This window comes from Oculina patagonica, chromosome 1, assembly GCF_052425735.1.
Source record: "Oculina patagonica isolate OP01 chromosome 1, crgOcupat, whole genome shotgun sequence".
Classification (NCBI taxonomy): domain Eukaryota; kingdom Metazoa; phylum Cnidaria; class Anthozoa; order Scleractinia; family Oculinidae; genus Oculina; species Oculina patagonica.
Window position 1 is genome coordinate 42,690,908 of NC_135758.1, and position 22,269 is coordinate 42,713,176.

Sequence of the window (22,269 nt, forward strand, 5' to 3'; positions counted from 1 at the left end):
GTGTTTTCATCCATTATTTAATGGATCGTTGGCTTCAGACATTTGCAACACTCGTGTTTCTCCGTGTCATGCTGTGCTGTACGTATACCTTCGCCCGGATTCTCACGGCAGGTCCGGCAGGAGATACTCGAAAAAACGATTTTCTTCAGTGGAGGTTAAGAAAAAAGGGAATATTTGATCAAGGCATGCAGGGTCTCCTGGATTCCTGGTTTGGGTTGTCACAATTCCGATTTAGTGAGTGCGTGTGTCTAAATCTTTTTCTTGCTCGTAGCCTGCGTAGCCTGTTCCAGGCGTTCGGTTAGTTGGGAAGCGGCGCAAGAAACGGAGAGCGAAAAACTGGGGAGGGGACCAAGGCGCTCGCTCTCCTCCCCGCCCCCCCTACCCGTTACTTTTTTTTTCGCTCGCCGTTTTTTGCGCATCCCAACCATGGATAGTACTATCCATGTCCCAACTAACCGAACGCCTGGAACAGGCTAGCGCCTGTGTAGTTTTTGAGCGCGCGTTTGGGAAACGCAAAAGGCGCGAGACGGCCGTCTCTCGCTGCTCGCTGTTTCCAAAATACGCGCGCAAAACTACACGGGCCCCTCGTCCTGAAGAGGAACTTTACTCGCGCAAATAACTTGGAAGTTTCCGTTTCGAACTCTGCAACGAGAATGCAGCAACTCTAATATAACACGGTAGTTATTTGGCCAGTTTATTTATTTTCATATATTGGCCTACACTAGAACAAAAGAAAATACCAACTTGTACCAGGTATAGCCAGGGCAACTTCACCAGGGCGTTTTCCAGGGTCAATCCCTTCCCAAGAGCCCGCTTTTAGTTTGAGCAGCACCATGAAAGCCGACTCTGTCCAGCTCCAATTTGAAAGTGTGCTCAAATTTGGTTGGGTGACAACAGCCTTGAAATTCGAAAATAAGCACTCTGTGCATGCTCAAAACAAGAGAAAAGCGGGCTCTAGGAAGAGATTGCACCTAGCAGAAATGAGAATGAAAAAAAAAAAGCAAAATAGACATTGACAAAAATCGTCGTTTGCTTCACTCTTTCATTATTCCACGCTCAAGGTTAAAATTAACTTTTTGTTTTCGCCGCCGCATGCCACTCAAAGAAATATTTTTCTCATGTAATAAACAGAGCAATATACGTATATTCCTCTATAATTAATAAATAACTCAGTCACCACATCAATTATTATTTTTCAAAAAAAATGATACTATTTCACAGACAGATTAAGCAAGAGAGCGGGAACGTCAGTTGACGAAGGTGCGCGCATTAAAAATGCCCATGGGTGTTTTTATGCGCGCGCTACCCATATATGGGCATTTTTAATGCGCGCGCCGTCGTCAACTGACGTTCCCGTACTCTTACTAAATCTGTCTTATTAAATAATCGTACAACAGCAAATGCATTCGTTGACAAAGGAATCCGAAACCAAAGTGCCGGCTCTTGTGTACCGTCTCCGCCGCCGAGTTTGTGAACTGCGGCGGTGGCTGATAACGAAAGAAATGTCACTTTCATTGCATTCTTCGCCTTCGCTATGAGTGTGATAATGCACGCTGCAGTTCGTGATTGCACGCACGCGTGATAACGAGTCTGATGATGACTGCATGTCAGAGCACGCACGGTTGTCATAAGCAACGCCTACGTCATTTGGTTCATTTTGATTGGCTTCGTTTATAAAGGACACGTGACGTCCGATGGAGGTAACTGGTGTGACAGCCCCGTTATTCGCGTTATTCGGTTGCTCTTTACTAAAAGACACTCGAGTAGGTCTCTGTAGTCTCTCCGTTGGTGTTATTCCGTTGTTATTGTGCTGGTGGTTTTGAGCGTTGTCATTTGCCTCATTTGGTTTTTCCTCTTGTTTTTCAACTTGCTTCTCGTGTAAATGCCCTTTTTCAGCATCTGTATCTAGCAAAGTTCTCTTGTTGTCATTTTCGCCTGGCTGGTCTTCATAAAAGGAGTCAACACTCCGAACTCTTTCTTGTGTCTCGTCTTCATTGAGTGGTCTTGTGTTTTCAACAGCTCCATAAGTATTTTTATCGTTTTCCTCGGCCATGTCTTTCTAGCTTTTTCTGTAAGATACAAGTAGAAAAATAAACGGTTTGCTGAAATATACGAGGAAGAGAAAACATAGTAAGTATGTTCGTTTGTTTGTTTCATTGTTTGTTGAAAAAGATGAAAATCCTAAAACGAGAAAACAGGTATACGCTGTGTCCATACAAACTTTCTGCTCTATGTCAGTTTTTCTTTTCCATGATGCTCAGAAATCACTTTCCTCTGAGATTACGCGGCTGAAGAGCTACCACAACCAATATTTCTCTTATTCAATCGCTATGCATCTTAGTCATGGGGTGCATTAAAGACGTGCTCAAAAAAATGCGTGCATGCACGAAAACATCATTGTGTAAAAGCTGTCCCATGGCCGCCTAAGTAACTACGCTTTTCCGGTTCAAAAATAGCATTTATGGACAGACTTAGCTGGCAACAGTAATTGTTTCTAAATTCATACGTTTAATTTTTGGCAGCTAATTTGTTGTGGATATTTTAACTTATTATTAATATATTAAGTCAAGTCTACAACCCGTTGACAGGGTGACAGATCAGGTGGGCCTATTCTCGATCTAGACCAGGCTATTTACACAATGATTATGCACGAGGGTCACAAGCTTATGACCTAAGATTTTAAGTATGCGCCACGATTGTCACAAGATTAGTTATACTTAAGCCCAGGCCTGACTTTAGCCACGTTTAGCCAATCACATGGACACATGTTTCTGTACCAGTAAAATATTATTAGGTAAACTCAACACGATATATCCATTCAATGAATGCTTTAGCACAAGCAGTATCTAGCAATTTACTCAATTTAGGCTTTGGATTTAAATTTTGATCATGATCAATAGCGATTCCGTTGAGGTCCCAGGACTTAGAAAATACATCCACAAGTGTTCTGGGTGCAAATCACCCCTTGACGAACACCATTGGGGGGATTCCTTCCAAATTTTGTGATGGCTTTGAGAAGAGCTCCCCGAGGAAAGACGTATTTTAGGCCTCTCTAACGGAGGAGTTAAAGTTTTACGAGGGTCCTGAAGGGGTAAAATGGGAACTGGGATTTGCCTATTTTTACTGGGATTTGCATATGTTTTTACTGGGAAAATGGGATTTGGGTCACTGGGACTGGGATTCACAACCAGAAAATGGGAATGGGAAGCACGTCAGTACATGAAAAAAACATATATTTCAGGCTCAATAATATTCCTCAAGGCATAGTTACAATGTTGAAAACTCTGAAACAAAACCAACGCCTGCACGCAAGTGTCTTTCAAGTGGCGGTCAATTTTCCTGTCAGTGATTTAGTTACTCAGCGAAATAGCTATGACTGAATTAAAGTGAGCATGCTCAAACTAGCGTAATCTAATATGGGCGAAACACATCCTCGTACCCAGGGTCTTCGTTCCCTTTGAACAGCGGTCTGGAAACGAGCGAGCCTGGAAGGTTCTGATTGGAAGTCCAACAATATCGGACTTCCGGTTGAATTGCGCATGCTTACCTTTAAAAACCACGACTCAACGATCTTCTTGGTATTTACTTCCGGCCATTTTATTGTTTTTAAAACCAATCAAAATCAATCTTGCAACGGAGCTTTTAAAAGTCGCTCGTGTCGTCAAGATTGCGCAGTATGGAATGAAGACTCGAGGTACCAGATTGGACAAATCATGTGACCGCAATTCCTCTGCTAACCTAGTAACACACACGGAAAATTGTGAATAAAACATTCCTCTGTACTGCTCACTCAAAGAACTGGAGAAAACGTTAATACGGATATGTTGAAATGAGAATTTCAGAAAACGAAAGGCGTTTACCGATTTCAACTAGCAGAAATAAAAACAGGATTTGGGACAATTAAAACGACACAGTTACTGCACATATAGTGCGTTTGAGCCTTGATTTTTCATGCACTGGGATTTACCAAAAATTTCACTGCTGGGACTGGGATTTGAGCGAAAAATAGGCTGGGAAATGGGATTTAAGCAAAATTTTGGCTGGGAAATGGGATTTAGAACCCCCCTTCAGGACCCTCTTTTACGGAGGAATAGGCTCTTCGGCGAATACATTTCACCTGATTTTATCCAGCTTTCCATTCATGGGACTTCATAGACTACAATTTGAGATATGGAAAAGAGGAAAACATACGCCGCCTCCATATATATCTCTATCTCGCCGCTACCTCTATTGAAATACGCTTTTTATCCGCGTTGGCACTTGTATGAAAGAACACAATTCAATTAGTGAAGTATTACCGTACTTCAAGCAGCTATTTTGATTATTTGATGAAACGGGGATCCTTTGATACAACTCCTAGTTAAAACGTTAACTTGTACGGCAGCTCTCGGCCAATCAGCATTGAACTCCTTCCAAATTCTGAAAAACGCAACTTCCGGTTTCAGTCAACCGGAAGTTGTTTGCAACGTTTGCTTGACATTCGTGTCATTTGGTGTAACATATTGTAAAGTTTTAATAATACGTTTCTCCGCAAAAAAGAAAGCATTAAAAGAACTTAGACGTTCCATACCTCAATAACTCTAGAAGAAACCCGTCTTTTGGCGATCGCCGAGCGAAAAGAGACAACGAGAAATGCGAGAGAAAAATACATAGATTTAAACGGTGTCTAATATGCTTGTACACGTTTTCGATCGACCCTTCGATCAATTGACCACATCCTTTATACCTAATTTAGTTTCAGCTGGGAATACGAACGCCACAATTTTTAAGCTACCATGAATGTTAAAATAACCGATGCAGATGGAAATATTTATTTACGTTTTCCAAATGAACACAAGCAATTACACGTACTAGATCGAGATTTGCTTCAGAAAGTTCTTTCGAGATTTGGGTTGGTGAGAAGCCCGGTGAGAAAGATATGTATTCACGTTCGTTTGTATGGCTTACTTTCGAGAAGGTTATACACTTTGAACAGCGACAAAAGTGAAAGCAAAGAGATGTGTCTTAATTTACATGTTAAAGTTATTTTTGTAGACCTCTGACTACATTCAGCATGCGGTATGTATCTATCACAACCAACGTACCGTGACGCTCTGAGAACGTGATCAGAGATTATAATCGAAGGTCAGAAAATTCAACATTATAATATTGCCAATGTTGGCTATTAGTATGTACAACTTTGCGCTACATCCCTGCATTGAAATGCTTATATCTAAATGCGCAACTATTGCTTGAATGGAACTTTTCACGTTGGATTCTGTACATGCGTTCATGCATAATTTTACAGCAGATAGAGAAACTTTTGATCGGGATTAAATCTTAGTACCCTTGTTCGATCCCAAATAAATTACAACGCGAAATAAGTAAAATGAATAGCTTACTTGACCTACCTAGCCGAAGTTAGGTTGTAATTCGGCTGTGCGTATACACGTAGATTGTGATTTCCTGACAGGATCGATGAACTATGGACTAACGAAATTTCTCGCGCCCGGTAACAGATTACGAAATATTTACAACTCACACATTACATAACAATAGCCAATGATTAACTGACTAAAACTATTGTATTCGGCAAATGACAACACGTGTCACACAACGCCAGTATCGTTCTTTACAAGACACGGTTAAGAAAAATAGTGTCACAATTTTAACTTTTTAATCGCATCGTTTTGGATATTATAATACATTAGAGAAAGTCAAATAATCAGAATATCGAGGCCAAGATTTTTAACAATAACTTACGGTGAAAAGGTAATAATTAACTAACCGTGAATAATCGGATCACCCTGTGATCATGTGATTCTCCACCCACCCCCTCCCATAAAGTCCCGACCCCGTCTTACCGCCACCCCGTTATACAGCTATAATACAGCCACCAAGCTTGTTATTAGACTTAGTTAAACGGCCACTGTATAAAGTAGCCGATCAGTCATTTTCTTTAGACTCTTTTAGAAAACTGGATTACGACAGTTTTCCATGGTATTTTAACAGCAGAATTTCATCCCCTTCCCAGTTTTTCATTTCTTTTTGTTTCGGTATTTTTAAAAAGACATCCTTTATGTCCGCGTACCGGGGTGTGCAGTTGAGTCCTCGGAGGTACAAGAGGGTATAAAGTCTAATAAAGATAGATGTAATAGAGATAGATCTAATGAAGAGGTACAAGAGGGTATAAAGTCTAATAAAGATAGATGTAATAGAGATAGATCTAATAAAGATAGATGTAATAGAGATAGATCTAATAAAGATAGATGTAAGTCTAATAAAGATTTCTATATATTCTAGTTTTTTTCTTTTTATCCACTTTGTTTATTTTTGACCGCTTTAGCCGTCAGGATCAGTTTGCCGTCTATATTTTCCGATGTGACATGGGCCATCCGAGAGAGTTTCGAGTTTTAACATGTCAAAGCTTGTACCCCTGGCTTGTATGAACCAGATCGTTCTTCGAAGCTTGCTTCGCTCGCCGAAACTTGCAGAACCTCAGGTTAGAACGGATGACGAAGGTAGCATCTATAGGGGTGTGTGTGTGTGTGTGTGGGGGGGGGGGGGGGGAAGGGGGGTAAAGATTCCCAGAAATGATAATGGTGAGCAGGATCGAAAGTACACACTCGTATTTTAAATGATTTCGCCAGGAAGGAGAGTCTGTTTTGACTGTCTGGCTGATATAAGGGGTCATGCAAAACCGCACATTATATGAAAAGACAGCAAACATTAGCTCATTTTTTTTTTTTTTGTTCCTGAATCCTCATCATCTCATAAAATTACAATTCGCTTAGTTTTTTAGTAATTATCATTAAATGAATTGTCCATTTGTGTAGGTCTTCATTAAGGTCTTCAATTTTTCTGGGCACGAAATGAAGATTGTTGTTGTTGTATGGCTCTCGTCTCATTACCCAGAAACCTCCCCGCTGCCACCCTCGCACTCAACGTTGTGTGGCCAATCACAGACGAGTAGTGCAGGATTAAATCTCAGTCCCTCGGGACAATCCATCTCGTGTGTATTACCAGCCATATCACACATTATGAAGCCCTCGCAGTCATCAGGGTTGGGGTGAACTCCGGCTGCGTTGGTCTCACAGAAATTATCTACAAGTAAAATCAGTGAAGTAAAGTTGCATAGCGAAGACCCGTTTATAAGAAAAATGAAAACACAGGCCTCTGGGGAAAAGATAATAGGCCCTGTTAGGGGATTTAGGGATAAGCAACTTACAATTATTTAGGGATAAGGGATAAATGTTTTAACAATTAAAGAGATAAGGTCTAATAGCAAGAAGAAGGAGAAGGAATATCATAAGAAGGAGCAAAATAGAAAAAGACAAATAAAAATAAATTAGGCCTTAAAACGATATGTTTAAAATTCGCGCGAAAAACCGATCTTAAATTAAAACTCCTAAAAATACACGTAGTAAATCAATCAGATATAAACTCGTGAATTTTCTGTGAATGCTGCCAGCTATGATGATTAAGCTAATTAATTCCTATTTGGCTTTTTTCATTTTTCTTTTTAATATGACAACGTTATCGCACAGTTAGGTGTAACAACTCAATTTTTAGAGATAATGAAAATCAAAGTAATAGGGATAAGAAAAACTGCCCTCAAAATTATCCCCTTCCCCCCTCCCCCCGCAAACAGGGCCTCGCAAGTGTGGTCAGTCGATCAGTTTAGTACATGTCTTTCTTAAACTTTTACGTTCTTTTCGGTGATTAGAAGCCGGACAAAATAAAAGGGCGACGTTAAAGGCTTACCTCAAAAAGCAGCCTTTTTTTAAATTTGCAAATAGGAATAAAATGATTGCTTTCAAAAACTACAAAAAATCTTAGCTTACCTGAATCTCTTTTCTCCAACACTCTTGACAATACACCTGTGTGTCAATACATGAGAATATTTGATACTGCGGAACACCGTAAAATTAAGCTTTATTAACCGCCCCCTCTCTGAAAGTTCAGTTTTCTAATGAGCTTCCCTTACATATTGTCGTTGCTATTTTGTAAAAATGAGTTACCAAACAGCACTTAATGTAAAACATTTAAGTACACTTTACAGCTGCAGTAATAAGCCCCTCTCTCTTAGCTTCTCCGCCCCCCTCCCCCACGTGTCCCTTTGTAATGAGAACAAGGCTGCTACCGAAACATTAAAAAATCCTAAATCTATAGTTGGGACGTTTTAGATGCATTTTCTATGTTCTTTTCTTGACAAATTCTTTTGGTTATTTAGCGTTTTACACCTGTAGTAAGAAAGAGAGTATAGTTCCATTTCCACAATTTTTAAAAAACACTAAGCGGGTTGGCTTGTTCCTTCTGCGCCGAGTTTCTGCATGAATCCCGAGCAATGAATGTGCACCGTATTTCTCTCAAAACGTTTTCGTGGCATGGGTCAAGTTTCACAACGCGTGAACTGGGTGAGGGCAAAAATGTATATTTTAAAATAATAAAAAATCCTGTAAGATGTACTTTACCTGAACCGAAAAGAAGTAAGATGCTGGCAAAGAGGATCTGATTCTTCATATTTTACTTCGTATTGAACACTAAACTGATATCTCAAATGCCCTCACGTTGTTGTAAGCAACTGCTTGCCTCGCCAAATGCTGTTATTAGTTGGATATCAAACCTGGTCCAGCTGAACACATTGGACATGCGAGAATGTCACGTTCAACACTGACAATTCTTGAGTACCCGATAAAAACTTTAAAGAATTTTTTTTATGCGAAACAGATGTTCAAATAAAATAGGAAAAAAGTAATATATATTTCTATGCTGCAAAAGTTTAATTACCTCGAAAGAAAAGTAGATTGTACAATGCCATTTGAGGCTTGTACGGTTGTACCGGATATTAAAAATAGTGTCCTTTCTGATTGGTTAAACGCTCGGTATGCATACATTTTCTCATCTCATGTAGTTTTATTCTTTGTTTTCTATAGCGATAGTTTCATGTTAGAAAATGATAAAAATCTTATTGACCCAGACTGTTTGGTCCACGTTTGGTAGAAATCCACATATATCCCTCGTTCTGGTTTTACCTGGATGAAGCTCGACTTCCGACTTCATACCTTTCCAACCTTTCTGTCCGAGGAAAGGCTTGGAACCTCCATTGCACAAATAAGCCGGTCAGCGGTTATTCATTTCCAATATGGCGGCTTTTGCGGATCTAAATGTTCCTTTCCTAAACGACCCACGTGCGACTGAAAAACTTGTGTTTAAGGCTGTCAAACTGGGATTTGAGACTATTGCGATTTGCAAAACCCACATATTCAAGAATGAGACGGAAAAAGGGAAGAAGAAAAAGAAGGAGGACAGGGCTATCCTAACCCCCTTGGACTGGAATGTTTTCCCAGCGATCCAAGACATGAAAAAGAAGAACCCAAGGTTAAAATTTTATTCGCGAATAACTGTTATGCTAGACGACCAAAACCAAGTACATCAACTGTCCAGCGAAGCAGTGCAGTCTTTTGATATTTTAGCCGTTCAACCGACTACAGAAAAGCTTTACCGGCAGGCATGTAAATCGCTAGAGATCGACATAATTTCTCTGGACATGAGCTGTCGCCTTCCATTTTACATAAAGTTCCCGGCAGTTCACGAAGCCGTCGAACGGGGAGTACATTTCGAGATTAATTATTCGACTGCGTTTGGGGGTACGACTGAGAGAACACAACTATTGGCCACTGCCATTGAGCTTGTTGCTAAAACAAAAGGAAAACACATCGTTATATCCAGTGGAGCGGAGCATGAGCTTGACTTTCGTGGACCCTATGATATAGTTAATCTGGGGCTCTTGTTTAATTTCAAGGAGGAACAATCAAAAGCAGCCATTACAAAGAACTGTAGAGCTGTTCTGTTCCATGCTGAGGCAAGAAAAGGCACAGAGAGATCTGTTATCTCAGGTAAGCTGCTTTCACTTTCCAGTGTGAATGCAGAGAATATCAACAATGCCACGGGTGAAGGAAATAAGAACAGTGATCATCAGAAAAAAGTTCCTGGAAATGAAAGCATTGGAGATGAGGGTTATGAACCCAAAGAAAAGAGAGCAAAGGTTACGTGATTTCTGATTGGATACTGTTCTGTTGCCATGGTTATCAGTGTTGGTATGTTGCCACCCATAAGGCTCACTTTGTAAATACCGATGAGCAACATTGCCCAAAAAGAAGCAACAATACAGAAACAAAATGGTGCCAAACAATACAAAATGGTAATGACTTGCAAATTTAAAATGTAATTACAAGCAAGCAGCAACAGACAAGTTATGTAATAATTTGGCTCCTTATCACAAGACTATTATTAAACAATAATGATTTTTTGATAGTGGTTGTGTGGATATTGCTGAAATGTCACACTTTTTTGTTGTTTGTTGGGTTATATTTATTTTAAGTTTGCAAGATGTTTGGAGTGGTTATCATTTTAGGGGTACATTTTTAAATTCACAATTCTGGAATAAGAATGGCCAGAATGTGAAATGCGCGCAATTTTCTATTCCGCATTCCTATTTTGGAATGGACAGAATGCCATTCTGTCCATTCTGCTTCCAGCGGCAGAATGAACAGTATGTTGTGAATGAAACTCCAAGATGGCAGATGGCATACCCCGTGTTTCACGTGATGTGTGTCCTATCCTCTGATACTAGCACTGCCAGAACATATTGCAAATCGATTACAGTCTTCATACTTCCTCTTAATTAAGCAGAGAAATTGCTGTGACAATGGCTGCAATGGCAGCCTTTTTGAAGGCCGCCATATTTGTTACGCAATGTTTACTCTTGCCAGGACCGCGCATATCATCTGGACTACATGGGCATTTTTTAATGCAGGCAATCCGAATTATTTCTGTGCCAACCCTTCCTAGATTTCTTGCATTTGTTGAAGGGTAAAGGTTTTTGGTACAAACATCATTCTCTTTCCGATTTACAACCTTTGATTCGACAGTGACACAAAACACCTAGAAATTCAATCAAGCAACACAACACCCCTTCAATCCATTGCAGGGCCTTGGCCTATAACATCCAGGAGAACTGGCTGTAATGTGTAGTTGTTTTGTACAGTCATTATATGTGCACTCTGTAGTTCAAGTTAGAAAATCCAGAGACAAGGGTGGCAAAAGATTTGTGATAAGCTTTCTTAGTTTATTCCCGGGGGGGGGGGGGGGGTACTCCCCTATATTAGGTATATAGGTATGTGCCGCCCCAAAGGGTATGGTTTTTGAGCCGTTTTGGTCTGAAAACGGGTATAGATTTTGAACATTTTGGTCTGAAATCGGGTATGGTTATCTGGGGAACGTTCACGAAAGCTAATAAGTCTCATAAACTTATTTTCTTCCGAGCAACCGGGGCGAGTAGCTGGTGAGAGAGAAAGAGAAATAAATAAAATATATCATTCCAGCATCTTTGTTTCATTGACTTCTGTTCAGCACTCACTGAGCACTGATGGTCTGAAAACGGGTATGGATTTTTGAGGCCAGGTCTGAAAACGGGTGTGGAAAATGACTTTTTTTGGTCTGAAATTGGGTCTGGATTTGGAGATGCGGGCAGCACACCCCCACCAACATAGCCACCAAGTACCGTAAACACCCGCAGATAAGCCGCACCCGCAGATAAGCCGCACCCTGAGTTTAACAACTCAAATGTTGAAAAAAGAGTTTTTAAAAGTAAATCAAAGAAAATCCAAAGTTGAGTCTTTAGGAAGTCTTCTTCATCGAACGTAAACGTAGTAAACATTGAAACAGAAAATACTTCAGTCTTACCCACAATTTGAGCTCTTTAATATAATGAAATCCAACTTTGACATATTATGGGTGATCTTTTTAAGGCATTTGTTGACAGGTATTTCTTCATTCAACGTAGTTTTTCCATAGATTTTTGTGTGACAACAACAAGAACTTGCGTTTGCCGAACGTTCGTAGCCAGGCATTTGATCGGTAAGGATGGGCCGATACTCGATACCAAATATTCGATACCCCGATATTTTGACAATTTTGAAAAGTATCGATACCGAAAAATATCCCACTTTCGATACGTTTTCGATACTGCACACGTGACCTGAGCCTGCGGTCTTCTGGTCAGCACCTGAGGTTTAAAAAATACAATTTTGCTCAAACAAATATTGATGTTCTTGTCAATATTTGAATTTTTCTTTCCTTGACTTGATGTCCACACATTGCTGATGCAACAGTGACACAAAAAGACCAAAAACCAACATTCTTGGCCAACATTTATAATGCCAGAACTGTCCTTTCTATGGTCGGACAAATAACGTGACAAACAAATGACGTCAGGACGGAAATGACGTCATAATATCGATATCGATATCGATATCGAGAAAAAAGGCAAATAATGTATCGATATCGTATCGTTTTGGAAAACCTATATCGGCCCATCCTTATTGATCGGATGCGACATATGGGACTAGGGCGAGAACGTAAAGCAAAACAAGATGGCGATGGAAGCGTTCGGGTTTCGTGGAGATTTGGGAGCCATCTATTGGAGATAAACTCGTTGCATGAAGAGAGTTTCGTAATCAGTTCGACAAATTTTCCAGCAAAGTGCAAATGAGAAAGAAACAATAGGCCATCTTACTCGTGAATACTCGTGGTATTTTCTCGCTCGTTACAAACAATAAATGGGGGGTAGAGAAAGAGAGAGGGGGAGGGTATTGAATTTTATACTGTGTACTAAGGTGGTTGTGGGATTCATTTGTCCTTTTGCTTTAAAAAATTTCATCACTTTTTTCACTTAGAAATTGTTATTTACATTTTCTATCTTCCCTAAACACCTGTAAATGTTTGTGTGCTATTGATGCAGGCTGTCACTCTTCTTCAAAGTGCAGAAGGGGCCTGTATCCCCGAAACAAATAGCCCCCCCAAAACAAAAATTTAAAGGGGCTCAGCCTTCCCCGACCCGACCCCCCCCCACACACACACATACACACACACACATTTCAGTGCCGGAAGTGTCATTAGCGCAACATAACATTGGTTTATCAAGATATTTAGTCTCATGACCTTTTCACAAATCATCTCATCAGGATCGTGCCCCCCCCCCCCCCCCCTGTCCCCCCACCCTCTCCACACACACATTTCCTAGATCTGTAACTGGTGTTTTGTTTTGAGAACAACAGTCCTTCATATTTTGCAATGCACATAGTTGATAGAAATAGGCCAAACTTGAGGATATTTTTGTAACTGAAAAGCTTCTGATATACGATATAATTATAAGCTTTGGATATACTGAAAATTTTTGGGCTTAATTATTGGGCTTCAATACCAGTATGTCCATAAGCTGTCTGCACAAATAAACTATGGGTCGGAGTTGGGTGTACAAAAAATATGAAAGGACGTAAAACTACAAAAGACTACGTACATTTTACTGTTATTCAGTACATAAAATTGATTCAGCTGAACCTTTTAGAATGGTCATTGTGATCATCTGTTCGATTAACAGAATCTACTTAAAATACATTCAATCCCAGTTTCTCCGAAAAAGCAACATTAAAGAGTAATATTTTGCTCTTTGACATTTTCTGCCGCTTTTTTTCTTCTGTGAGTGTCCTTGATGGTGAAGGTTTCACTATAAATCTGTGCTTACATGGGTACATTAAACAGTTGCAAGCAGGATTCATCTCTTCTTCTCATGGGGTTCATTTTAGGACCAGTCAGTCATGTTCAGCAAGTTCCTAACTGTGTCACCTCGTAGAGCACTTGCAATTTAAGAGCTTCATAAGGTGTTGCCGAAAACGCGCGCTGGTAAAGCTGTACACGACTGGGTTGATACTGGAATTGAACATGGCCAGTACGATGGTGATTTTATGTGTGGGGCTGTATACCATTTGGCTCGGTAGAGACTGGGCCACGGAGTACATCACGAGGACTGGTACCCAGCAAATGACGTAGATTATGCTAACAGCGATGACTGCGAGAGTTGCTTTCTTTCTTGATAAAATGGCCATCTTCTACAAAGGAGAAATACGAAAGCACTATTACGATAATTTACAGCTTACTGATCGAATGCTCTTTGAAGTGTCCTCGCCCGGCTACCGCGTATGCCCAACCTTCTGAACTGAGTATCTAGAAACTGAATGTTTAATCGATGAAGTATCAGACTCACATTTTTACGCTTAATGTCATTAAACACACTGCCCCTGCATCGCTTTTGGCACATGCGCAAGTTTTAAAGTTGAAATGAGTTGGGTAGGGCCGTAGGTGCGCGCAATTCATCAGTGAAATACGAGAGTCCCTTAAGCCTGGTTTTCACTAGCGACGCAAGCACAAGCGCAAGGATAACAGCTCTTATTTCTCCTTGAAAACGGCTTCGACTCGAGAAAAAACACAGGCGCATTGCATTTGGATGCTTGTGCTTGTGCTTGCTGCAAGCACAAGCACAAGTTTTGTTTTACCCAAATCCCAGTCCCATTTCCATTTATTGGTTTGTGATACCCAGTCCTAATGACGCAAATTTCATTTTCCCAGTGAAAAAGTAGGCAAACCTCAGTTCCCATTTTACCCCTTCACGCCCCTCAAATATCTTTTCAATGTTTCCGACTGGATAAGTAAAGCTCTTAAAACTATAAACAGGCTAGACGCCTTCCCAAAAATGTATTGCGTAATTTTCACGGGTACTTGTCAGTTGACCGTTAAAGTTTCCAGTTAAGTAAAATTCAGTTTGCAGTAGTAAGGAACGAAATACGTGATTAGAAAACGGGATATAGATGTCTGTTGACGGAGACAAACTAACAAAAAACTGAAAATAGTCAAGCGTTACCTGACTCTGCGGCAAATTCACAATAAAATATTTTTCATAGTACTTACAGCTGAGGTAGAGTTTAACACAGGCGTTTTATCAAACCACAGCTTGCAAACCACTCTTGAGTAAAGATAGCTCATTATAGAGATCGGTATTACGCCTGCTACAATGTTCCACCCTATACTGTACGCTACTGGTGAGAACTTATAAGTCCACTGCTCGCCACAGGCCTCTAGATCCTCCCTGTAGGTCACGGCCACAAATAGGGGAGCATTCCAAAGGAAGCCTGCGATCCAGCAGCTTGGGATGATGAATTTTAGTTTTCTGTTGGTGAGTTTTGAACGTTTGGACAGCGGCCGCACCACGGCTTGATATCTTTACAGTTAATAATAAAAAAATAATATACCATCATTAAATAATTATCACAATTACCAATGGGAAAAGCTCCTGGGAATGAGATGGAAACAAATATCTTATCAGACAAACTTTAATAAAGTTAAACTTCGTTTTTTTTCGACATCTGGTGTGCGTCAAAGTCAAAAGCCGACACTCTAGCTGCCGTCCGTTTGCCATTTTCGATGCTAGGGTCACGACAAGACACGACTCAGTGATTGGTGTACTCAGGGAATTTGGCGCGGCTAACTCAGGGCAGAAGATATTCCCCCTTTAAAAGGGGGGGGGGCACTTTTGATATTTTCAAATTTAAAGGTCATAAAACGCTAGCATAATTTGTATTTACATACTCACCTTTCTATGGAAATAACAACCAAGTTGCATATTGAGACCATAGCTGCGGTCCATGTCATGGTCCCTCCTGTAATGAACTTACACAGCAAGGAGCCTGTGGTGCCAGAAGGGTGCAGATACTTGGGCCCAATTACGAACTGTATGGCGACAAAAACGGCCACTACCATGTCAGTAAGGGCCAAGTTCAGCACAAGACGATTCATGGGTGTTCTCATGGACTTGTTTAATAGTATCACCAGGACCACCATTGAGTTGCCAATAAGGTCCATTAGAACCATAACTGAGAAAGCCACGCTCAGACCAATGTACTCCATGGGAAGCATAGCTCCTTGTAAGTCAGGTCGTTATTATGGTTTCTGACGGCCAAACACTGTCCAAATATATTATTTGTATAGGAATATTTAACAATTATCCTGCAAAATCACGCGGAATATCGCCTGATACAGGCGATATTCCGCAAGACTGAGCAGGATAATTGTTTTATTATTTAACAAATTATTAACGAAACACATTTTGCAGATAGAAAAACTGTAATTATGAAGCGCTTTACAAGATTTCGGACGAATCTTCGCAACCTACGTATATCGCAGGATATCTGTTGTGTACGGATGACAGATGACGTTAACATTTTGACCATATATGGGCAGAGCGCGCATTTGTTGAATAATGAAATGCAATAATTCCTCCAGAATGAAGACTCCATAGCCAAGTACAAATAAGATTTATACTAAGTAACTTAATGGCATTTCCCTTAAACAACGAAATATGGTTTAAAGATTTTATGCATGTGACTGAGTAAAATCATGGGAAAATGTGCACTCTTTAGTTATTTAACTAAGCATTTTCTAATATATTTGCAACACGATCGGTAAAATCACATATATTTCAAACGACATTTAAAAACATCGACAAACACAGCAGTCAGGTTTTGACTTTCTGTCAAAAATGTCCTCTCAAATTCACTATCAATTTTGTGAAACCTAATGATTTCATTCTTAATCAAATATCCTATTTGTGGGTCACTGAGTAACAGTAAGGTGTCTTTAAGATAATAACCTTTTTTTGGGCAAAAAAAAGAAGAAGAATTAAACCATAATGAGGCATTTTTGGATGTCTGTTCGGAAATTGTTTCCTGCATTAGTCCGAATATTTTTTTAAAGGGGGAATATCTCTAAAGGCTAATGTTGAGAACAACTCTGCAGTTTCATTTATACCGTTGGACAAAGGCTGACAGATTGTGTCCCGATTCGCTTGTTGAGGAAATGTCGTGTATAAAATGACAGCTTTTTAGTATATCCTTTTTAACTCGTTCACTCACCGTTTTTTCTCGACAAGTTTTGTCAGGATTCACTTTGTTTGCACGGTGTGGCTGGCTGGGAAATTTACCACTGTTGACGATTAAGCGAAAGGAATTAAAAACCTTTCTAAAATCTCGTGATGGACATGAGATGAATTGAAATGACCAACGGAGGTGGGCAAAGTTTATTTACAAATAGGAGTAAATATTGATAGAGAATTTTAATGGAAAGCGACCTCCAAAGAACACCTTTCTGTCAGGAACAAATAGGAAAAGATCTGATAGCCTATTTCTATAGGATTACTCATACAATTGGTAAAATGACACTGATACATAATCTCGTTTGCAGGCAATGATTTGGAGACTGTCAAAAAATGATTCTGTTTAATAAAGTACGTAATATTTATTTAAAAGTCATGGCGAATGTGTTTATAAGTCAAAAACTGTTGTTGGCACCGCTTAATGAAAAAGAAAATTGTATTTTTAGTACACCTAATCAAAACAGCTACTGTTTTTAGGAGCAACATCCGTTGGACATCATATCATGAAAAAGCTTGACCAACCTTTCAATTAGTTCGTCGTTTGAAATTCGTATTTGATTTCAATCTCTAAATCGTAACCATCCTAATTTTTTTTCGATTTGAATATTTCCGGCTTAGGGGTTTTTCCACGTTAAAAACAGTTATTTGACAGTTTTCCTTTATTCTTTAATATTTCCTTTATATCCATTATTTCCGTATATCTCCTTCAATTCTGTTTTACCGTTCATTTTAAATATGCAAAACGGAGCGGTAAATGTCTTATTGAAGAAGCAGATGAACAATTTAAAGCAGCTGGGAAAATACACTCTGAAATAGAACAAAAGCCTCAACTATTAAATCAGCTTGGTTTCATATGCCGCAATATTTTCATAGACAGCTTCTTTTACGTCAGTTCAGTTCAACTCAACTGATTTAGTTTGAAAAAAAAACTTTTTAGGTTTCAAAATGTGGCTTATGATTTTAAATTGCCTAGTCGTGCTCACGTGAGTTTGAAATGTATTCGCCAAAAGTTGTTTAAACGTTAGCAACTTTTATTGCTGTCATTATATCATTGTTTAGTTAGTATAACTGTATGATTTCTATATCCCAAAATTTTCTGTGATTTCAGAGTATACTAGGAAAGCTATAAAGGGCCTTGAAAAACGTGACGTGCATGCAATTCTGCCTACTTTAAGTTCTTAAGTTTTTGTATTTTGCCACTCAATGACGTCGGTAATTAGTTTGACAGAAACAAAATTACAGTGGTTGACATTTATTCATCACGGCTTTAACAGACACAAGGAAGACATGTTTTGGAACTGCAAGGTACATTTGCAACTTTCAAACGTTTACTTGTGCAGCTTCAGTTCAGTGAAACACCATTTTAGGACTGCTTTGAAATTTCGACTAAATTTTTGTGATTTTCTGACGTCATACAAAAAACATGAAGTCCAAGATACAAGATGGCGGACTTATGGCATTTGTGACGTGTTGTTATTGACATGGTAACACCATTTCTTTTCGGACGCCATTCACACCTTAGGGTCAGCTATAATTTCCTTTTTTGTTTTCTCATGTATCCATTTTTCTCCGTTCTTTCGAATTCGTTCCCCACAATCTAGAAGCCCAATGCATGCGGCGAGAGGCCCATACACTCTTTTACCGTATTTATTCGATAAAGCGCCCTGGGCGCTTATTAAATTTTTGGACCTTGAGAGTGGGCGCTTATTCGAGGCTGGGCGCTTATTACATTTTCACCATTTTTCAGTAAATAGTAAGTTTATTTTGCAACAAAACAACGAATAACAACAAAACTTGAAGATGTACCAAAGCAGAATTTTAACTGCTCGCTGAAAGTTCCTGTAAAATACTAAGAAAACACGGTCTCTGGGAAACTCTTTTTAAGTTCGGTACTTAGTCAATTTCAATCTCATTGGGCACCTATCACCTATCCTTTTTTAGGGGGGAGGGGGTGGGCGCTTATCAACTTTTTCTGTCTTCAGGGTGGGCGCTTATTCGAGGGGGTGGGCGCTTAATCGAATAAATACGGTATTTTAGATATGATATTTTAATTCATTCATGGCCCAGCTCACCAGACAAGAGTCCTGTCGAAAAACAGAGAAGGTGGTCGAGCGACTGGTCTTGCTGACCAAATTTCTCAACAATACAATTGCGTGCAAAAACCGACTGCAATTTCCTCGTTTACTGGTCGAGAAGAGAACACTCTGCTCTGATCGCTCTGATTGGTTAGTAAACGTCGCGTTAATTTTATTAGCCAATCACAAGGCTCAGTAAACGTATATGAAAGTGATCTAAGATGGTCTGAAGAGGGCATGGACTAGACTGCTGACGTAAAACGCACGCGATAAAAAAGGGGCTGGTATAAGCAATAAGTTTTCAAGACATTCTTTCTTTGCAATTGCGGTTCTTGATTTAATGACACAGGCATGTAAAACAAAGGCAAGAAATGCAAGGGTTTATCATTGGAAGGTTCTGTTGCGTTTGAGATTTGGGTCAGATTTGGGGACCTTACTTTTCGCGGTTGTTGGTGGGGGGGGGGGGAGGGGGAATTATTACCGGAATGACAGGGGCATTCAGATATGAAATTGACCAGGAGGTTTTGTTTGGGCCAGAAAAAAAGCTGGTCATATTAATGTTGGTTGCGGCGAAGCCGAGTTCCATCGGAACAGTTAAAAATGTATACATAACAAAAATAAATTGTCCTTTTGTCGGTGGTGCTGTAGCCCCTGGCCATGAATAGCACCGTAACGCTCTTCCCATAAGATCACGTTACGGTAGTATCACATAACCTCACCTAATAAACAGCTTTGTCTCAAATCGCGTAGTTCAGCTAAAGGTACGTGAATAAGAGATTGCTTCTGTAAACCCTTTAGATGCCATTTCGAGAGGGTTTTGAGCACACATAATGTTCACAATCTTGTTGGTGATCATATCCGGGATAAGGGTTGTATCGGCAAACAGGTAAGGTCCTTTATTATCATTTAGCAAGCCATGGCTTTAATGCTTATCTGCCATTCCCGTTACTTCGAAATCATGAACGCGCGCACGAGATCAATTAAAAACTTCAACGTTGGCTAATAGAATACTGTTTAATTGATGGACAATTAAACAGTAATTAATTTAACAGACAAAGTCAATCTTCAAACGTACTTAGGTGATTGGAAAGCATGTTTGCTCAGAAAGTTGCCGAAACAGAAAATGAAATGTGAAGATTCACCACATGAATTTGACATCTGATTCAGTAAACGTCATAAATAATTTGCGCGCTAGGCAATTCACTAGAAGTTTTATTTATCTGTCATAATGGAGAGTGTTTACTAGTATGAGATCTTAAACGTTCGTTGTTTGCTTTATTACAAATTAATACATTATATATAGACTTTTTATGTTTTTTTTTTTGTCGGTCAGGCTTCAGCATATGTTTTGCTGTGCTGAAGACGTGCTGAAAAAGCCGGAAGTCTTGCACACTCAGTAATCCCGTTTGGAGTGGTGCGAGTAATACAATGCCTCCGTACCCCACTCAGGACTCTCACTGCATAAAATTGGTCGTGACTTGTTTTCAAAGTTTACGTTTTTTAATTTAAAATGTAAAAAAGAAACAACTAAAGATTGAAGAACTATCAAGTATGATTTAGCTGTAGCAGATTTTGGTATCGAAGTGATATACACTAATACAAGTTTAGACTGTCCACAGCCTCTCAATTTTTCAGCGCAAAAACGCTGTTCTCACCGCGCGCTCATCGATCGAGAAAACACGAAAAAATAGAGGGCTGTGAACAGTCTAATACAAGTTACAAGGGTTAAGGAGACGTTATGTTCTGCACTTCGGAGCGTTCACTGACTTTTCTAAGAGCTGTTCACCTAAATGAAACACCATAAGGCCTACTCTGGGACTCAAAGTCGCCGTAACTTTGGGCGACTTAAGGCGACTTTAGGCGATTTTAGCTCATTTTGTCCAAAATTACGGGCGATTTTGGGCGATTTAAGGCGATTTTGAGCGACTTTAGGCAATTTTAGGTGACCTTTTAGGCAATTTTAGGTGACCGACCTAAGTACAGTTGTTGTGTACATGTACATGGGAATCATCCTGGTACACCATAAAGCATTGTTACAGAAAAAATTTATACTTAGAGCGACTTTGGGCGACTTTAGGCGACTTTAGGCGACTTTGGGCGACTTTAGGCGACTTTAGGCGATTTTGGGCGACTTTGGGCGATTGTGGGTCCCAGAGTAGGCCTACCATAATACACTTTGTCTATGAAAAATGAGCTCGGTTAAGATTTCTCAAGACGACAAGCCTGAGTCACGCCACAAAGCTTTTAGCCTGAAGGGTAATGTAAATGTTTTTTAGCATATTTAATTTCAAGTATTTAATACTTAATTACAATTGTTATTTCGTTCAGTTGGTCACTGGTCAGTCAGTCAGTCAGTCAGTCAGTCAGTCAGTCCAGTAGTAGTAGTAGTGTGGCAGTCAGTCAGTCAGTCAGTCAGTCAGTCAGTCAGTCAGTTTGGTTGGTTGGTTGGTTCGTTCGTTCGTTTTTTGTTTCTTTCTTTGGCTCGTTCGTTTGTTCTTTTGTTCGCTTGTGTAGTTATTTATTTATTTATTTATTTATTTATATTTGTTATTTTTGACAGAAATGCTCAGTTGTTCATCACAGCTCCAAACATCTTTCACCTGGGCATAGAAGAGACCATATCAGTTATAGTATACAACAGTGACAAACCTGTGAAAGTGACAGTCATCGCTCAAGATTTTCCTGACAAAAACAGAAACTTGACAGCAACCAGTGGAGTTTTTACAAGCGGTAATAAATTGCAGCATGTGGCTTTTATAAAATAATTCATAGGGTAGTGATAAAAATGGAGAAAACAAAAGATAGAAGGATCTGGATGATGAGAAACAGCAATCCCTTATCGAGCTATCTGTTGCGCGCCTCTGTTTTAAGATGTGGTTTGGCCTGCGTTTCACGTAAAAGCTATTTTATTTACATATTCGCCTTCCTACAAATCAAACTTAAATTTTTTAAAGTAAAGGCAAAGGACAATTAATGTAACCCTTGAAGCTTAACCAATCTAAGTTTAACTTAGCTTACTTACTTAGCTTTTACTCCGATAGATTAAATTATTCTCCGCCCCAGTGTCAGCCACTAAAGCTGATTGTGTATGGCAATTATTTGATTGTGATTACTTTGCCCTTTTTGTTTAAATAGACCCTTAATTTTACAATCCTCACTAAAACAAGCAAAGAAACAACAACAACAACAACTTTTCAACGACAAACTTTTAGTCTTTTTGAATACTGTACTAGACTTAACTCTTTTCTAAATGACAGTAAATGATTGTGTAATCAACAATATATCACGTGTCATCGAATTATTTTTCATGGGTTGTACCTGTATGGGCTTTTCTGGAGGTGCAGTTGAATTTGCGGGAGTTTTCTGAAAAGAGTAACTTAAATAAAG

General features: G+C 39.5%; 4 protein-coding genes and 1 pseudogene across 8 annotated transcripts in view; 2 read left to right on the forward strand and 3 right to left on the reverse strand.

The window, feature by feature from the left end:
• Nucleotides 1-1,138: 1,138 nt before the first annotated feature.
• LOC144632517 (uncharacterized) lies at nucleotides 1,139-5,506 on the reverse strand. 4 transcript variants are annotated; one of them, XM_078491192.1, is made up of 3 exons: nucleotides 5,391-5,504; nucleotides 3,548-3,738; nucleotides 1,139-2,069 (listed from the first exon to the last, which is right to left on the reverse strand). In XM_078491192.1, the coding sequence occupies exon 3, from the start codon at nucleotides 2,051-2,053 to the stop codon at nucleotides 1,379-1,381; it is 675 nt and encodes a 224-aa protein (XP_078347318.1). In that variant the 5' UTR covers nucleotides 2,054-2,069; nucleotides 3,548-3,738; nucleotides 5,391-5,504; the 3' UTR covers nucleotides 1,139-1,378. The 4 variants fall into 4 exon arrangements, with proteins under 4 accessions (XP_078347318.1, XP_078347323.1, XP_078347310.1 ...); XM_078491197.1 differs by having other exon boundaries at nucleotides 5,382-5,490; XM_078491184.1 differs by lacking the exon at nucleotides 3,548-3,738 and having other exon boundaries at nucleotides 5,391-5,506.
• Nucleotides 5,507-6,725: 1,219 nt separating this feature from the next.
• LOC144632729 (chondroitin proteoglycan-2-like) lies at nucleotides 6,726-8,582 on the reverse strand. The gene is made up of 3 exons (XM_078491451.1): nucleotides 8,454-8,582; nucleotides 7,824-7,859; nucleotides 6,726-7,083 (listed from the first exon to the last, which is right to left on the reverse strand). Exons 1-3 carry the CDS (start codon nucleotides 8,500-8,502, stop codon nucleotides 6,887-6,889), a joined length of 282 nt encoding a protein of 93 aa, XP_078347577.1. The 5' UTR covers nucleotides 8,503-8,582; the 3' UTR covers nucleotides 6,726-6,886.
• A 542-nt stretch (nucleotides 8,583-9,124) lies between these two features.
• On the forward strand, nucleotides 9,125-11,360 carry LOC144632416 (ribonuclease P protein subunit p30 pseudogene; annotated as a pseudogene). Its single transcript, XR_013566894.1, has 2 exons — nucleotides 9,125-10,073; nucleotides 10,140-11,360. The product of XR_013566894.1 is annotated as a ribonuclease P protein subunit p30 pseudogene (transcript).
• A 1,735-nt stretch (nucleotides 11,361-13,095) lies between these two features.
• LOC144632453 (neuropeptide receptor 22-like) lies at nucleotides 13,096-16,904 on the reverse strand. The gene is made up of 4 exons (XM_078491113.1): nucleotides 16,788-16,904; nucleotides 15,470-15,839; nucleotides 14,788-15,097; nucleotides 13,096-13,931 (listed from the first exon to the last, which is right to left on the reverse strand). The coding sequence occupies exons 2-4, from the start codon at nucleotides 15,790-15,792 to the stop codon at nucleotides 13,665-13,667; spliced, it is 900 nt and encodes a 299-aa protein (XP_078347239.1). The 5' UTR covers nucleotides 15,793-15,839; nucleotides 16,788-16,904; the 3' UTR covers nucleotides 13,096-13,664.
• A 2,724-nt stretch (nucleotides 16,905-19,628) lies between these two features.
• Nucleotides 19,629-22,269, forward strand: part of LOC144631907 (venom factor-like) — a 59,171-nt gene continuing 56,530 nt past the window's right edge. The window contains exons 1-2 of the mRNA XM_078490486.1: nucleotides 19,629-19,768; nucleotides 21,443-21,612. Of these exons, the coding sequence (XP_078346612.1) occupies nucleotides 19,713-19,768; nucleotides 21,443-21,612 (226 nt within the window). The 5' untranslated portion in view covers nucleotides 19,629-19,712. The remainder of the gene's footprint in view (nucleotides 19,769-21,442; nucleotides 21,613-22,269) is intronic.

What these genes read in the sequence shown, in the direction of transcription:
- LOC144632453 (XM_078491113.1), bottom strand. Translation starts at nt 15,792, where the DNA reads ATGCTTCCCATGGAGTACATTGGTCTGAGCGTGGCTTTCTCAGTTATG. An exon ending in GTTGTTATTTCCATAGAAAG is followed by an intron (nt 15,098 to 15,469) that starts GTGAGTATGTAA and finishes TTAACTGTAAAG; the next exon opens with ATATCAAGCCGTGGTGCGGC. An exon ending in TGTTAAACTCTACCTCAGCT is followed by an intron (nt 13,932 to 14,787) that starts GTAAGTACTATG and finishes TCTCCTTTGTAG; the next exon opens with AAGATGGCCATTTTATCAAG.
- LOC144632729 (XM_078491451.1), bottom strand. Translation starts at nt 8,502, where the DNA reads ATGAAGAATCAGATCCTCTTTGCCAGCATCTTACTTCTTTTCGGTTCA. An exon ending in CTTACTTCTTTTCGGTTCAG is followed by an intron (nt 7,860 to 8,453) that starts GTAAAGTACATC and finishes ATTGACACACAG; the next exon opens with GTGTATTGTCAAGAGTGTTG. An exon ending in GTTGGAGAAAAGAGATTCAG is followed by an intron (nt 7,084 to 7,823) that starts GTAAGCTAAGAT and finishes TTTTACTTGTAG; the next exon opens with ATAATTTCTGTGAGACCAAC.
- LOC144632517 (XM_078491184.1), bottom strand. Translation starts at nt 2,053, where the DNA reads ATGGCCGAGGAAAACGATAAAAATACTTATGGAGCTGTTGAAAACACA.